Here is a 15,867-nt window from a genome sequence, read left to right on the forward strand (position 1 = left end):
GCTGTTAACTAACGTTATAACGTGCACGCAGACGCATTCATCCAGTCTATACGTCTGTTATACGAGGAACCCTTTCATCACCACCAACACGCACGTTGACGGCTCTCGTGCATCTCATGTGTACATTCTGTACTTTTTCGAGGGGGCGTGAGTCGTGTGGTTTGTGACGCAATTAGCGCGCGACAAAATACAGTTCCCCGCGTGGGCTACCGTCGCATGATACACAACAACCATGACTGCCGTTGGTTTCTGTGGAGAGTGGTTCATTTTCATCTGCGACAAGAAACTCGTAGCGATTGACAGCAAACAGGCCAGGTTTGACTCCCGTGTCGGTATTTGTTGACGTTGTTCGCCGGTGGATCCGGTTGTCTGTACTGACTAGTAGCAGGTAGCCAGCTGTCGAGGTTCATCAGTGCACGTGCGTGTGAAGATGTTGCGCTATCTGTGTGACACCTTTATCTCGTCATCATCATCATCATGCCCACCGCCTTGTGTGCTGCTGTCTTCATCCACTCGGGAGAGCACTGTGGTCAGACTGTGACTCGACCTTCAGTGTCGTCCAGCTGAGGAAGATGACTTGTGTAGACTGCTGGTGTGGGTTGAAGGCTCCTCTGAAGGACTTGAGTATCAATGTAGAGCAAAACCTCTTCAGTATCCCAAGTAGAGACATCGAATCATTGTTTGCTCATTCAAAGAAACCAGCTTTTCTCAAACATGAAATGTGTGTAAACACAAGTAGCTGCGCAAGAACAGCATCTGAATACAACACAGTTCACACACGACCCATTGAAATCATGACGTGTCTGATTTGGGACTGAAAGAATTGATTGATTTGTGTTGACGCGTTGCATTATGTTGGTTCTCTGACTGGGTTCAGCTTCTCCAATGAGACGATCGGCCTCTTTCCATCTTGTGACTTGAGTATCTTTGGCTTGTGAATGCTGCGTGGACAAAACAGTTTGTGCTTTGTGAGCTCTTCATGGGCCTTTTTCCTCTTGTCTGGTGTTTTCTGCACAACATGATTAAATATGCAAGTTGCAGCCCTAATCTGACTCGAGTATGAATATATCTGGTGTCAGTAATGATGCTGTGAGGCGCTCGGTGCCTCAGACGTCTTATAGAGTCTGTAGCTTTGCATTCCTTCTCCGTCAGAAGATCAAATATAATAAGAATAGTAAGAGTATAATAATGGCTGAAGCATCACTTTTCTTCACCTTTCTACAATAATACATGGGTTTATGATTCATAATTTAATTATTAGTAACTACTGATACACAGTTTAAAATGAATAATTATTAACTTAAGCGCAATAATAACACAAATCATAGTTTACTTCCCCTTGTGGTGAGTGAAGGACTAACTGCACCAACGGGATATTTAAAGAGACGGTTGAACTCAAACGAGATCAATAAGAAGTCATTATGAAAGTGGCGTTGTGCAGGAACTCATTTCAATTTCTACTTCATTGCAGAGAATCGTTTCTGTTTGACTGCAACACTGCTGAGAAGAAGCCAAAGAATGTGAAGGATGATACCAGCAGGTAAGAACAAGCACATGACTGTGATACCATCCACCATCATATACCAAACATGCCTCACTGCAGATCAACCAATAGGAAGACACGTGCAAGAAGAGAAATGCATACAAAAAGAAAAGAAGCCATGCCAGAGTAACTTATTCAACACGATTACGTTTTAATGAGAACAGATCCAAGGAAAGATGAATAGAATATACTTGGAATATGAATTGTAATTGTAACAGCTGTCGCTTGTCTCTGCCGTCTTCAGTGATGGCGGTGCCTCAGAGGAAACAGGAAGTGACAAAGTCCTTGCCTTCGCCGTGGCTTCATCTGGAAAGCTGGTGGCGCTGACCGATGACACCAAGAGACTGGTCCTGTTTCACTGTGAGCCGTCATGGCAGTGCATCAGCATCAGGTACGACTTCACCCACAGCAGATTCATGGACTGTACAGATCAGATGCAATGTGTTCATAGCTGCTGTGCGTGTCTGTGCGTTACGCAGGTGGGTGGTGAGGAGATGTACCTCCCTGATGTTCAGCCAGGCAGAGGACGAGCTGCTGGCGACTGACAAATCAGGAGACGTGTACTCCTTCTCAGTGGAGGAGCCGCAGAGAGAGGGCGAGCTGAAGATGGGCCACCTGTCTATGCTGCTAGCTGTAGTAAGGAACACCAACGCTGGGCAGACACAACCATCACAGCTGTCGTCTGGACAACTCATGACTAATGTCTCAATGTTTGCAGGTGTTTTAAGATTCACCTTCAAATATAAACGGGATACAAAAAGTGCGGTTCATCCCGGGTTTAGGAGCAGCTGCTCTGTGAGCACAAGACTCAAAGAGAGACCCGATCCTCCTCCTTGAGGTAGTATTTAGGCAACTTTGGTAAACTATTTATTAGAATAGTAATTCCCATAAAAATAAGAACATTTCAAAAGCATGCGCTGCCGATCCAACAGCTTCCTGATGCAGTAGATATGATCTTCCCAGGTATCTCTGTAGATCAATACTTCATCAAGGTCCACAGCCCAGACTCAGCATATTCATGACACACTTGAAGGTCCCCGCTGAGTTCGCAACCCTAAAGTCATCACTCAAAAGGAGCGACTTCTCAATTTACTGAGCCTGATCAACACGTCTTCTGTGCATGCCGTTGGATAAGCGTCATTTTGCTGATGATAGTCTGTACGAAAGCGAGGACTTTTATCTGCTTTAACCACAAGCAAACAAGGAGATGCCCAACTGACAGAAGGTTCAGCAAATGTGTTGTTTCAGTACATTTAGCCCCGACACTGGACGGTAAGTCCAAAGTGTTGAATAAAAGAATATGATTCATAATATTTGCTGCCATCTTATGTTGGCTTATGTTGTTACCTCAATTCATGATGTTTACAACCGCAAAGATCTTGTACCATATATCGCATATCTTTTTCCATTACTCTGCGTTCATCATGTGACGTCCTGTAAATGCGCTGGCGGGTCGGCTTCACACGTCAATGGCATGGTCTATCAAATGTGTACGAGTTTGAACGACATTAAACAAACACAAGAAGCACAGCGAGAAGCTTAACTCTGGTGCCCTGAGGCCCACCAGCACCACAAGAAAGAACAAACACATGTACCTCTCAAAGAGCATGATGTCATTGCTACTCAAAGTGGCAATCTTGAAGATTTTCTTTTAAATACATGTAAAGTCACTATCACTGAAGGAGGTAACACAGCCGATGGCCCACCAACTTTGGAAGCCATCACTATCGGTCTGACGACGGGTGTATCCTCTGGGTTACTGGGGTTCTGGTGGAGCCAGTGGATATCCAGGTCAAGACTTTCTTTCCCATGCGCTGCTCGTTGTTTACAGTCATATGAGCAACTTCAGATGCAACTTCAGAACTTCAGGGCAACTTCAGATGAAAAAAACAAAATCTTCGTCGGGCATTAGCCGGTGGGTTCCCAGATTTCATTTCAGCCAATGTATTCCACCTCTTTTACATTTGCATTATTATCATCAAGAAGTACTACCCTGAGCCTTCCACTTTGCACTTATTGTATTCACACTAGTTTGTTGCACTTACTGTATTCATACTATTTTGTTGCACTTATTGTATTCATACTAGTTTGTTGCACATATTGTATTCATGTTAGTTTGTTGCACTTATTGTATTCATACTAGTTTGTTGCACTTATTGTATTCATACTAGTTTGTTGCACTTATTGTATTCATATTAGTTTGTTGCACTTATTGTATTCATACTAGTTTGTTGCACTTATTGTATTCACACTAGTTTGTTGCACATATTGTATTCATGTTAGTTTGTTGCACTTATTGTATTCATACTAGTTTGTTGCACTTATTGTATTCATACTAGTTTGTTGCACTTATTGTATTAATATTAGTTTGTTGCACTTATTGTATTCATACTAGTTTGTTGCACTTATTGTATTCATACTAGTTTGTTGCACATATTGTATTCATGTTAGTTTGTTGCACATATTGTATTCATACTAGTTTGTTGCACTTATTGTATTAATATTAGTTTGTTGCACTTATTGTATTCATACTAGTTTGTTGCACTTATTGTATTCATACTAGTTTGTTGCACATATTGTATTCATACTAGTTTGTTGCACATATTGTATTCATGTTAGTTTGTTGCACATATTGTATTCATACTAGTTTGTTGCACTTATTGTATTCATATTAGTTTGTTGCACTTATTGTATTCATACTAGTTTGTTGCATTTATTGTATTCATGTTAGTTTGTTGCATTTATTGTATTCATGTTAGTTTGTTGCACATATTGTATTCATACTAGTTTGTTGCACTTATTGTATTCATACTAGTTTGTTGCATTTATTGTATTCATACTAGTTTGTTGCACTTATTGTATTCATACTAGTTTGTTGCACTTATTGTATTCATACTAGTTTGTTGCACTTATTGTACTCATACTAGTTTGTTGCACTTATTGTATTCACACTAGTTTGTTGCACTTATTGTATTCATACTAGTTTGTTGCACTTATTGTATTCATATTAGTTTGTTGCACTTATTGTATTCATACTAGTTTGTTGCACTTACTGTATTCATACTAGTTTGTTGCACTTATTGTATTCATACTAGTTTGTTGCACTTATTGTATTCATATTAGTTTGTTGCACTTATTGTATTCATATTAGTTTGTTGCACTTATTGTATTCATATTAGTTTGTTGCACTTATTGTATTCATACTAGTTTGTTGCACTTATTGTATTCATGTTAGTTTGTTGCACTTATTGTATTCATACTAGTTTGTTGCACTTATTGTATTCATACTAGTTTGTTGCACTTATTGTATTCATATTAGTTTGTTGCACTTATTGTATTCATACTAGTTTGTTGCACCTACTGTATTCATACTAGTTTGTTGCACTTACTGTATTCATGTTAGTTTGTTGCACTTATTGTATTCATACTAGTTTGTTGCACTTATTGTATTCATACTAGTTTGTTGCACTTATTGTATTCATACTAGTTTGTTGCACTTATTGTATTCATATTAGTTTGTTGCACTTATTGTATTCATACTAGTTTGTTGCACCTACTGTATTCATACTAGTTTGTTGCACTTACTGTATTCATGTTAGTTTGTTGCACTTATTGTATTCATACTAGTTTGTTGCACTTATTGTATTCACACTAGTTTGTTGCACATATTGTATTCATGTTAGTTTGTTGCACTTATTGTATTCATATTAGTTTGTTGCACTTATTGTATTCATACTAGTTTGTTGCACTTATTGTATTCACACTAGTTTGTTGCACATATTGTATTCATGTTAGTTTGTTGCACTTATTGTATTCATACTAGTTTGTTGCACTTATTGTATTCATACTAGTTTGTTGCACTTATTGTATTAATATTAGTTTGTTGCACTTATTGTATTCATACTAGTTTGTTGCACTTATTGTATTCATACTAGTTTGTTGCACATATTGTATTCATGTTAGTTTGTTGCACATATTGTATTCATACTAGTTTGTTGCACTTATTGTATTAATATTAGTTTGTTGCACTTATTGTATTCATACTAGTTTGTTGCACTTATTGTATTCATACTAGTTTGTTGCACATATTGTATTCATACTAGTTTGTTGCACATATTGTATTCATGTTAGTTTGTTGCACATATTGTATTCATACTAGTTTGTTGCACTTATTGTATTCATATTAGTTTGTTGCACTTATTGTATTCATACTAGTTTGTTGCATTTATTGTATTCATGTTAGTTTGTTGCATTTATTGTATTCATGTTAGTTTGTTGCACATATTGTATTCATACTAGTTTGTTGCACTTATTGTATTCATACTAGTTTGTTGCATTTATTGTATTCATACTAGTTTGTTGCACTTATTGTATTCATACTAGTTTGTTGCACTTATTGTATTCATACTAGTTTGTTGCACTTATTGTACTCATACTAGTTTGTTGCACTTATTGTATTCACACTAGTTTGTTGCACTTATTGTATTCATACTAGTTTGTTGCACTTATTGTATTCATATTAGTTTGTTGCACTTATTGTATTCATACTAGTTTGTTGCACTTACTGTATTCATACTAGTTTGTTGCACTTATTGTATTCATACTAGTTTGTTGCACTTATTGTATTCATATTAGTTTGTTGCACTTATTGTATTCATATTAGTTTGTTGCACTTATTGTATTCATATTAGTTTGTTGCACTTATTGTATTCATACTAGTTTGTTGCACTTATTGTATTCATGTTAGTTTGTTGCACTTATTGTATTCATACTAGTTTGTTGCACTTATTGTATTCATACTAGTTTGTTGCACTTATTGTATTCATATTAGTTTGTTGCACTTATTGTATTCATACTAGTTTGTTGCACTTATTGTATTCATACTAGTTTGTTGCACTTACTGTATTCATGTTAGTTTGTTGCACTTATTGTATTCATACTAGTTTGTTGCACTTATTGTATTCATACTAGTTTGTTGCACTTATTGTATTCATACTAGTTTGTTGCACTTATTGTATTCATATTAGTTTGTTGCACTTATTGTATTCATACTAGTTTGTTGCACCTACTGTATTCATACTAGTTTGTTGCACTTACTGTATTCATGTTAGTTTGTTGCACTTATTGTATTCATACTAGTTTGTTGCACTTATTGTATTCATACTACTTTGTTGCACTTATTGTATTCATACTAGTTTGTTGCACTTATTGTATTCATACTAGTTTGTTGCACTTACTGTATTCATATTAGTTTGTTGCACTTATTGTATTCATGTTAGTTTGTTGCACTTATTGTATTCATACTAGTTTGTTGCACTTACTGTATTCATACTAGTTTGTTGCACTTATTGTATTCATACTAGTTTGTTGCACTTATTGTATTCACACTAGTTTGTTGCACTTACTGTATTCATACTAGTTTGTTGCACTTACTGTATTCATATTAGTTTGTTGCACTTATTGTATTCATGTTAGTTTGTTGCACTTATTGTATTCATACTAGTTTGTTGCACTTACTGTATTCATACTAGTTTGTTGCACTTACTGTATTCATACTAGTTTGTTGCACTTACTGTATTCATACTAGTTTGTTGCACTTACTGTATTCATACTAGTTTGTTGCACTTATTGTATTCATACTAGTTTGTTGCACTTACTGTATTCATACTAGTTTGTTGCACTTACTGTATTCATACTAGTTTGTTGCACTTATTGTATTCATGTTAGTTTGTTGCACTTATTGTATTCATACTAGTTTGTTGCACTTACTGTATTCATACTAGTTTGTTGCACTTACTGTATTCATACTAGTTTGTTGCACTTACTGTATTCATACTAGTTTGTTGCACTTATTGTATTCACACTAGTTTGTTGCACTTACTGTATTCATACTAGTTTGTTGCACTTATTGTATTCATACTAGTTTGTTGCACTTACTGTATTCATATTAGTTTGTTGCACTGATTGTATTCATACTAGTTTGTTGCACTTATTGTATTCATACTAGTTTGTTGCACTTATTGTATTCATACTAGTTTGTTGCACTTATTGTATTCATGTTAGTTTGTTGCAGTTATTGTATTCATACTAGTTTGTTGCACTTACTGTATTCATGTTAGTTTGTTGCACTTATTGTATTCATGTTAGTTTGTTGCACTGATTGTATTCATACTAGTTTGTTGCACTTACTGTATTCATATTAGTTTGTTGCACTTATTGTATTCATGTTAGTTTGTTGCACTGATTGTATTCACACTAGTTTGTTGCACTTATTGTATTCATACTAGTTTGTTGCACTTATTGTATTCATACTAGTTTGTTGCACTTACTGTATTCATATTAGTTTGTTGCACTTATTGTATTCATACTAGTTTGTTGCACTTACTGTATTCATACTAGTTTGTTGCACTTATTGTATTCATACTAGTTTGTTGCACTTACTGTATTCATACTAGTTTGTTGCACTTATTGTATTCATACTAGTTTGTTGCACTTACTGTATTCATACTAGTTTGTTGCACTTATTGTATTCATACTAGTTTGTTGCACTTATTGTATTCATACTAGTTTGTTGCACATATTGTATTCATACTAGTTTGTTGCGCTTACTGTATTCATACTAGTTTGTTGCACATATTGTATTCATACTAGTTTGTTGCAGTTATTGTATTCATACTAGTTTGTTGCACTTATTGTATTCATATTAGTTTGTTGCACTTATTGTATTCATACTAGTTTGTTGCACTTATTGTACTGATACAAATGCTTTATTAAGGGCCATTTATAAGGAGGCCTTCATTCTTTTTTATTTATTTGCAATGGGAGTGTGACGAGGCGGTAGGCGTCTATTCTGCACTGAGCGCTGCAACTTTGGCATTTTTTTTCAGCCCCCCGAGAGTTGAACAATGTTCATCTTTGGGTAAAACGTTGCACCTGTTACTGTTGACTCCAACAGAAAGCAGAACATGAAACAGGACACGGTTTGTTTTTTTCTGTTCTTGGCAAGAACACTGCTGACACATTCATCCCCTCGTGATCTTGGGCTCATTCGTCTACCATTGTCTCATCATGTGTCTGCCTGAGTTGAGCGACTGAATGATTGCCCCCTTCTGCTGTCTTTCAGAGCATGTCACCAGACGACAAGTACATCATCACAGCAGACCGTGACGAGAAGATCAGAGTGAGCCACCTCAGGTCTCCATACAACATCCAGTCCTTCTGCCTGGGACATCAACAGTGAGTAGCTGAACCTGAAGGGAACACTTTGTCCTAGATGCTTTGTAAGTTTCCTCTTGCAATACTTATTTAGTGTAATGTATTTTAGTGGAATGTTAGGTGACAGTTATTGTAGAGCAAACTGAATGTTTGAATGAGTATACAATACAGCGTAATGTGGCGTTCCTGTCGATCACCTGTCTGGGCAGACTGTATACGGTTTAGAAGCTGCAGTCTAGCTGAACCTGTGTAATCAGTTTCAGCTAGACTGCAGCGTGTGTCTGCGTGTGTCTGCGTGTGTGCGTGTGTGTGTGTGTGTGTGTGTGCGTCTGCGTGTGTCTGCATGTGTGTCTGCGTGTGTGTGCGTGTGTCTGCGTTTGTGTGTCTGCGTCTGCGTGTGTGTGTGTGTGTGACTGCGTGTGTGTGCGTGTGTCTTTGTGTGTCTGCGTCTGCGTGTGTGTCTGCGCGTGTGTGCGTCTGTGTGTGTGCGTGCGTGTGTCTGTGTGCGTGCGCGTGCGTGCGTGTGTCTGTGTGCGTGTGCGTGCGCGTGCGTGCATGTGTCTGTGTGCGTGTGTCTGTGTGTGTCTGCGTGTGTGTGCGTCTGTGCGTGTGTCTGCGTGTGTCTGTGTGTGTGTGTGCGTCTGCGTGTGTCTACGTGTGTGTCTGCGTCTGCGTGCGTGTGTGCGTGTGTCTGCGTGTGTGCGTGCGTGTGTCTGCGTGTGTTTGTCTGCGTGCGTGCGTGTGTCTGTGTGCGTGCGTGTGTGTCTGCGTGTGTGCGTGCGTGTGTGTCTGCGTGTGTGCGTGCGTGCGTGTGTGTGCGTGCATGCGTGTGTCTGCGTGTGTCTGTGTGCGTGTGTGTGTGTGTGTTTGCGTGTGTGCGTGTGTGTGTGTGCGTGCGTGTGTCTGCGTGTGTGTGAGTGCGTGTGTCTGCGTGTGTCTGCGTGCGTGTGTGTGCATGTGCGTTTGTGTGTCTGCATGCGTGTGTCTGCGTGCGTGTGTCTGCGTGCGTGCGCGTGTCTGCATGCGTGTGTGTGTGCGTGCGTGTGTCTGCGTGCGTGCGCGTGTCTGCATGCGTGTGTGTGTGCGTGCGTGCGTGTGTCTGCGTGCGTGCGTGTGTCTGTGTGCGTGTGTGTGTGTGTCTGCGTGTGTGTGTCTGCGTGTGTGCGTGCGTGTGTGTGTGCGTGTGTCTGCGTGTGTGCGTGTGTCTGTGTGTGTGTGTGTGTCTGTGTGTGTGTGTGCGTGCGTGTGTGCGTGCGTGTGTCTGCGTGTGTCTGCGTGTGCGTGCGTGCGTGCGTGTGTGCATGCGTGCGTGTGTCTGTGTGTGCGTGCGTGTGTGTGTGCGTGCGTGTGTCTGCGTGTGTGCGTGTGTCTGCGTGCGTGTGTGTGTGCGTGCGTGCGTGTGTCTGCATGCGTGTGTGTGTGCGTGTGTCTGCGTGCGTGTGCGTGCGTGCGTGTGCGTGCGTGTCTGCGTGTGTCTGCTTGTGTGCGTGCGTGTGTGTGTGCGTGCGTGCGTGTGTCTGCGTGTCTGCGTGTGTCTGCGTGCGTGTGTGTGCGTGCGTGTGTCTGCGTGCGTGCGTGTGTCTGCGTGCGTGCGTGTGTCTGCATGCGTGTGTGTGTGCGTGCGTGCGTGTGTCTGTGTGTGCGTGTGTGTGTGCGTGTGCGTGCGTGTGTCTGCGTGCGTGCGTGCGTGTGTCTGCGTGCGTGTGTGTGTGTGTGCGTGTGCGTGCGTGTGTCTGTGTGCGTGCGTGTGCGTGCATGCGTGCGTGTGCGTGCGTGCGTGCGTGTGCGTGCGTGTGTCTGCATGCGTGTGTGTGTGCGTGCGTGGTACGTGCTTCTTGAGGTTTGGTAACGTAGTATTTGATGAGTACTCGTCCCGTGTTGTCTTTCAGGTTCGTCAGCGCTCTGCTGGTCCCTCCAGGTCATCCACGCTGGCTTCTGTCTGGATCGGGGGTGTGTGTGCATTACCAGTTACATTAACAAACACATGCACGCAGGCTACGCTATGAGCTTCACGCTCTCTATTTTAGTCTGTCGTCAGAAAAGGATTTGTGTGTAGATGTGACTCTTTGATTTTCATCTGCTTGTTAAAGGAATACTTCACACAATGACCAACGGTTTATCAGTGTGTTAGTCACTATCTGTCACTGGAGGAGGGAACACGATGGGGATTGAAATCAAAATGTTAGCTTGTTTTTCGTCATGCTTCCCGGTGAACGACTTGAAGTAAATGGACGTATTGTTAAAAACAGCAAAATGATATCAAAACATCTGTTTACAAAATCTAACACAACTCGTGCAGTGAAGTCCAAGTGTCCTTTGTCCAGTTGTGTGCTCACCAGCTCACAAACACATGCATCTACTCTAAACCTTACGATCTGAACACTTCCACACAAGCAGTCTCACGCTTGTGCAAGACATGCGTTTGTATTTGAATGCAGCAAAGATCTAATGTACATTTGACCGCATAACATCAAACTGCCCCAAAGGTTTCATCAGGGACGACTGACTGAAAGCAATGTGACGGTCTGTGTTTGTCAGGACGGGACCATGAAGCTGTGGGAGTACGAGTCTGGCCGTAAGCTGCAGAGCTGGGACCTCCAGGAGCTTGAAGATGCACCGAGCTCTGAGGCTGTCAAACACAAGGTGAGTCCTGATGACTGGTGATACCGGAGCCTTCGTCTGTCACTGATGATCTCACCAGCTGTTGGATGGATTGCCAGCAACCGGTTCAGATATTCATGGTCCCCAGAGGATGAATCCCACTGACTGTGATGATTCCTTGACTTTTCCTCGAGCACCACCAAGAGGTCGCCATTTGTGGTTTTGAGTGAAATGTCTCAACCATGTGATGCATTTATCTATCTTATGATGACTTTGGTAATCCTCTGACGTTTTGGTTTATGACCAAAGCTGTCCTTTGTGTTTTGTGCTAATTACCAAATATTAGCATGCTAACTAACCTGTGAACATGAAGCCCAACCCTCAGACAAACTGCCTGAAACGGACCCTGACCCTGGAAGGATACAGCCAATCACACGCAGAGTAGGAGCACTGCATCACGGTGCACAGTTTAGTCTCTCCCACATGCAGCCAATCACAATGCGTGACTTCATCTGTAAGGGCAGGACCCCGTCGGGTAATGAAGCTAAGATGTGTTAGCATTTTGCTCAAAGCACCACGTGCCGAAGTATGAATACTTTAGGTTAAATGCTGGGTTTCAAAGAGAGGTTGAAGAGATGCAGGGAGAGTTCATTCTGATCCCCAGAGGCAGTGAGCTCCACTGTAGAAGAGAAGGCCCTCTCACTGTTCCCCTCATGGGACACACCAGGAGCATGTAAGAGGAACACGAGGAGGACCGTAGTCATCTGGCTGCAACATAAAATGAAGTCCGTTTGAGGAGCCATTGAGCTGAAAGAACTTCAGAATCCATCGTAATAGATGCAGGCAGCTGTGCGTTACTCTCTGGCTGCAGCGTTCTGAACTAGCTCTAGTTTTCTTATTGACTCATCAGATGATCCAGTGGAGATGAAGTTACAACAGTCTGATCTCATAATGCATGAATCAAAGGCCTGACATTGGCAATACTCCTAAAATGAAAAAGCCAGTTTTAATGGCATTGTTAAAATGAGGATTCAAATTTAAATCAGAGTCTAAAATGAGTCCCGAGTTTGTAATGTTAGTTTGAATCTGTTTGCTGAGGCCACCAAACCTTGAGTGCATCTTAAAGGTGCTTGTTATTGAACAAGCATTTACATGATTAAACCACTTTATTGTTCTTATAAAGTCATAAATATGTTCATGTGCTGCCACAATATTATGTTCCTCTCTTCCACGCTTCTATTCCACGCTGTCAGTGTGTGTTAGTGAGTACATCAGAGCGTTTCCACTGGAAGCAGCCGAACACCACAGCAAAGAGCAGGAAGAGGCTGCAGCGCTCTGCAGGGCCGAGGACACTCTAATGAGCAACACTGCTCACACAATACACCCTGTAGTCATGTGATCTATAGTGAGAGTAACACGGTGCAGTGATGCAGCTCTAACGATATGTAGAGCAGCGAGGCAGCAGAGGCTGGTGCTGGTTAAGCAGCACAGAGAAGGCCGGTAACGTGTTGTAAGAAGAACAGTAGAGGCATGTAAGAAGAACAGTAGAGGCATGTAAGAAGAACAGTAGAGGCATGTAAGAAGAACAGTAGAGGCATGTAAGAAGAACAGTAGAGGCATGTAAGAAGAACAGTAGAGGCATGTAAGAAGAACAGTAGAGGCATGTAAGAAGAACAGTAGATACATGTAAGAAGAACAATAGAGGCATGTAATAAGAGCAGTAGATGCATGTAAGAAGAACAGTAGATGCATGTAAGAAGAACAGTAGATGCATGTAAGAAGAACAGTAGATGCATGTAAGAAGAACAATAGAGGCATGTAATAAGAACAGTAGATGCCTGTAAGAAGAACAGTAGAGGCATGTAAGAAGAACAGTAGAGGCATGTAAGAAGAACAGTAGAGGCATGTAAGAAGAACAGTAGAGGCATGTAAGAAGAACAGTAGATGCATGTAAGAAGAACAGTAGATGCACGTAAGAAGAACAGTAGAGGCATGTAAGAAGAACAGTAGAGGCATGTAAGAAGAACAGTAGATGCATGTAAGAAGAACAGTAGATGCATGTAAGAAGAACAGTAGATGCATGTAAGAAGAACAGTAGAGGCATGTAAGAAGAACAGTAGATGCATGTAAGAAGAACAGTAGATGCATGTAAGAAGAACAGTAGATGCATGTAAGAAGAACAGTAGATGCATGTAAGAAGAACAGTAGATGCATGTAAGAAGAACAGTAGATGCATGCAATAAGAACAGTATATGCATGTAATAAGAACAATAGAGGCATGTAAGAAGAACAGTAGATGCATGTAAGAAGAACAGTAGATGCATGTAAGAAGAACAGTAGATGCATGTAAGAAGAACAGTAGATGCATGTAAGAAGAACAGTAGATGCATGTAAGAAGAACAGTAGATGCATGTAAGAAGAACAGTAGATGCATGTAAGAAGAACAGTAGAGGCATGTAAGAAGAACAGTAGATGCATGTAAGAAGAGCAGTAGATGCATGTAAGAAGAACAGTAGATGCATGTAAGAAGAACAGTAGATGCATGTAAGAAGAACAGTAGATGCATGTAAGAAGAACAGTAGATGCATGTAAGAAGAACAGTAGATACATGTAAGAACAGTAGATGCATGTAAGAAGAACAGTAGATGCATGTAAGAAGAACAGTAGATGCATGTAAGAAGAACAGTAGATGCATGCAATAAGAACAGTATATGCATGTAATAAGAACAATAGAGGCATGTAAGAAGAACAGTAGATGCATGTAAGAAGAACAGTAGATGCATGTAAGAAGAACAGTAGAGGCATGTAAGAAGAACAGTAGATGCATGTAAGAAGAACAGTAGATGCATGTAAGAAGAACAGTAGATGCATGTAAGAAGAACAGTAGATGCATGTAAGAAGAACAGTAGATGCATGTAAGAAGAACAGTAGATACATGTAAGAACAGTAGATGCATGTAAGAAGAACAGTAGATGCATGTAAGAAGAACAGTAGATGCATGTAAGAAGAACAGTAGAGGCATGTAAGAAGAACAGTAGATGCATGTAAGAAGAACAGTAGATGCATGTAAGAAGAACAGTAGATGCATGTAAGAAGAACAGTAGATGCATGTAAGAAGAACAGTAGATGCATGTAAGAAGAACAGTAGATACATGTAAGAACAGTAGATGCATGTAAGAAGAACAGTAGATGCATGTAAGAAGAACAGTAGATACATGTAAGAACAGTAGATGTCTGTAATGACTTCACCGCTTGTCTTTGTTTTATTTCCCACAAGTGGACGGTGTGCCGTATCACCAGCTCTGCTGACGCTCAACATGTCGCTGTGCAGTGTGAAAGGTGAGCGTAGCTCCTCGTATCATCACTCATCTGACCAACGTTTGAAACGGAGAAGGCAAATAACACGGTCGTACAACATGTGAACCATACATGCGTGTTTCATCTTGACCTCTTCACCGAAGATGTCCAACACACTGGCAGCGATGCTGATGACCGAATGAATATCAAGCACATCACCTCTGAACTAACCGAGATCTGGTCTGAAGTGAAATCAATAATGAACTGCTGCGTGTTACACAAAAGTGATTTTATGGTGCAACGGTTTTAGTAGTACATCCCTTTTGTAAATTGTAAATGAGATGTATGGGAATCATTAGTCTATTACTCATGTCATGATCACAGAATGATCCAAATGAAACCGATGGATTGTAAAGAAGGGAAAGCTAACATGTAGAAGTGAGTGAACAGGTAACCTGACCCAGTAGCACCAACGGCATTAACTAAGAATATGTGCAGAGCTGCTTAACCTGGTCATGAGTCATGATGTGTGTTCGAGGCTCGCTGTAGAGCTCTAGAGTACGTGTACTGTACATGTAGATGTCAGAGGCACAGAGTGAAGCCTTCACTGTTCCACGGTCAACATGCATTTCATACATGGATGGATGAACCCAGTAATCCCTTGATTGATTCAACAGCGTGTCCTGTGTCCTCAGAGTGTCCACCGTCCAGCTGTTCACCCTGGACCAGGAGGGCGAAGACAAGCTGGTGCCACACAGCAGGCTCCTCCTGCCCCACTGCCCCCTGGACATGACCTTTGACCCGGAGGGCCGTCTGTGGGTGCTGATGGACTCCAGTGATGCACCGCTCCACATCTACACACACAGACAGAACTCCTGGGAGGTACAGTGTGATCACATGTCCAGCTGCTGTTTGTCCACACGGAGCCATGATGGAGATGTTGAAATGATGGAGATCTACATATTGGCTCCATTGCACTGGAGTGGTGGGTTTGTGGTGCAGTCAGTGAGATGAGGCTGCTGAGAGGAGGAGGGATTGAAACCGGCCCTGAGCCCTTTGCTCATGCTCTGCTGCACATCACATTATCACATGTCATTGAATAAAACATGCATTTGTGTGCTTAGATCAGTGATTCTCAACTGGTGGGTCGCGACCCAAAAGTGGGTCGCGGGCCTTTGCCTGACAAAAAAAAGAAGAAAAAAAAAGTGATT

The 15,867-nt window shown here is 41.1% G+C and overlaps 1 protein-coding gene across 2 annotated transcripts in view; it reads left to right on the forward strand.

Annotated features, from left to right (window-relative positions):
* Positions 1 to 92: 92 nt before the first annotated feature.
* Positions 93 to 15,867, forward strand: part of wdr4 (WD repeat domain 4) — a 20,123-nt gene continuing 4,348 nt past the window's right edge. The window contains exons 1-9 of one of the 2 annotated variants that reach the window (XM_079277330.1): positions 93 to 315; positions 1,472 to 1,540; positions 1,788 to 1,934; positions 2,023 to 2,179; positions 8,667 to 8,779; positions 10,648 to 10,708; positions 11,297 to 11,401; positions 14,637 to 14,698; positions 15,334 to 15,538. In XM_079277330.1, the coding sequence (XP_079133456.1) occupies positions 233 to 315; positions 1,472 to 1,540; positions 1,788 to 1,934; positions 2,023 to 2,179; positions 8,667 to 8,779; positions 10,648 to 10,708; positions 11,297 to 11,401; positions 14,637 to 14,698; positions 15,334 to 15,538 (1,002 nt within the window). In that variant the 5' untranslated portion in view covers positions 93 to 232. The remainder of the gene's footprint in view (positions 316 to 1,471; positions 1,541 to 1,787; positions 1,935 to 2,022; positions 2,180 to 8,666; positions 8,780 to 10,647; positions 10,709 to 11,296; positions 11,402 to 14,636; positions 14,699 to 15,333; positions 15,539 to 15,867) is intronic. The other variant, XM_079277331.1, reaches the window with a different exon arrangement.

Source organism: Melanostigma gelatinosum, assembly GCF_949748355.1.
Source record: "Melanostigma gelatinosum genome assembly, chromosome: 10".
Lineage (NCBI taxonomy): Eukaryota > Metazoa > Chordata > Actinopteri > Perciformes > Zoarcidae > Melanostigma > Melanostigma gelatinosum.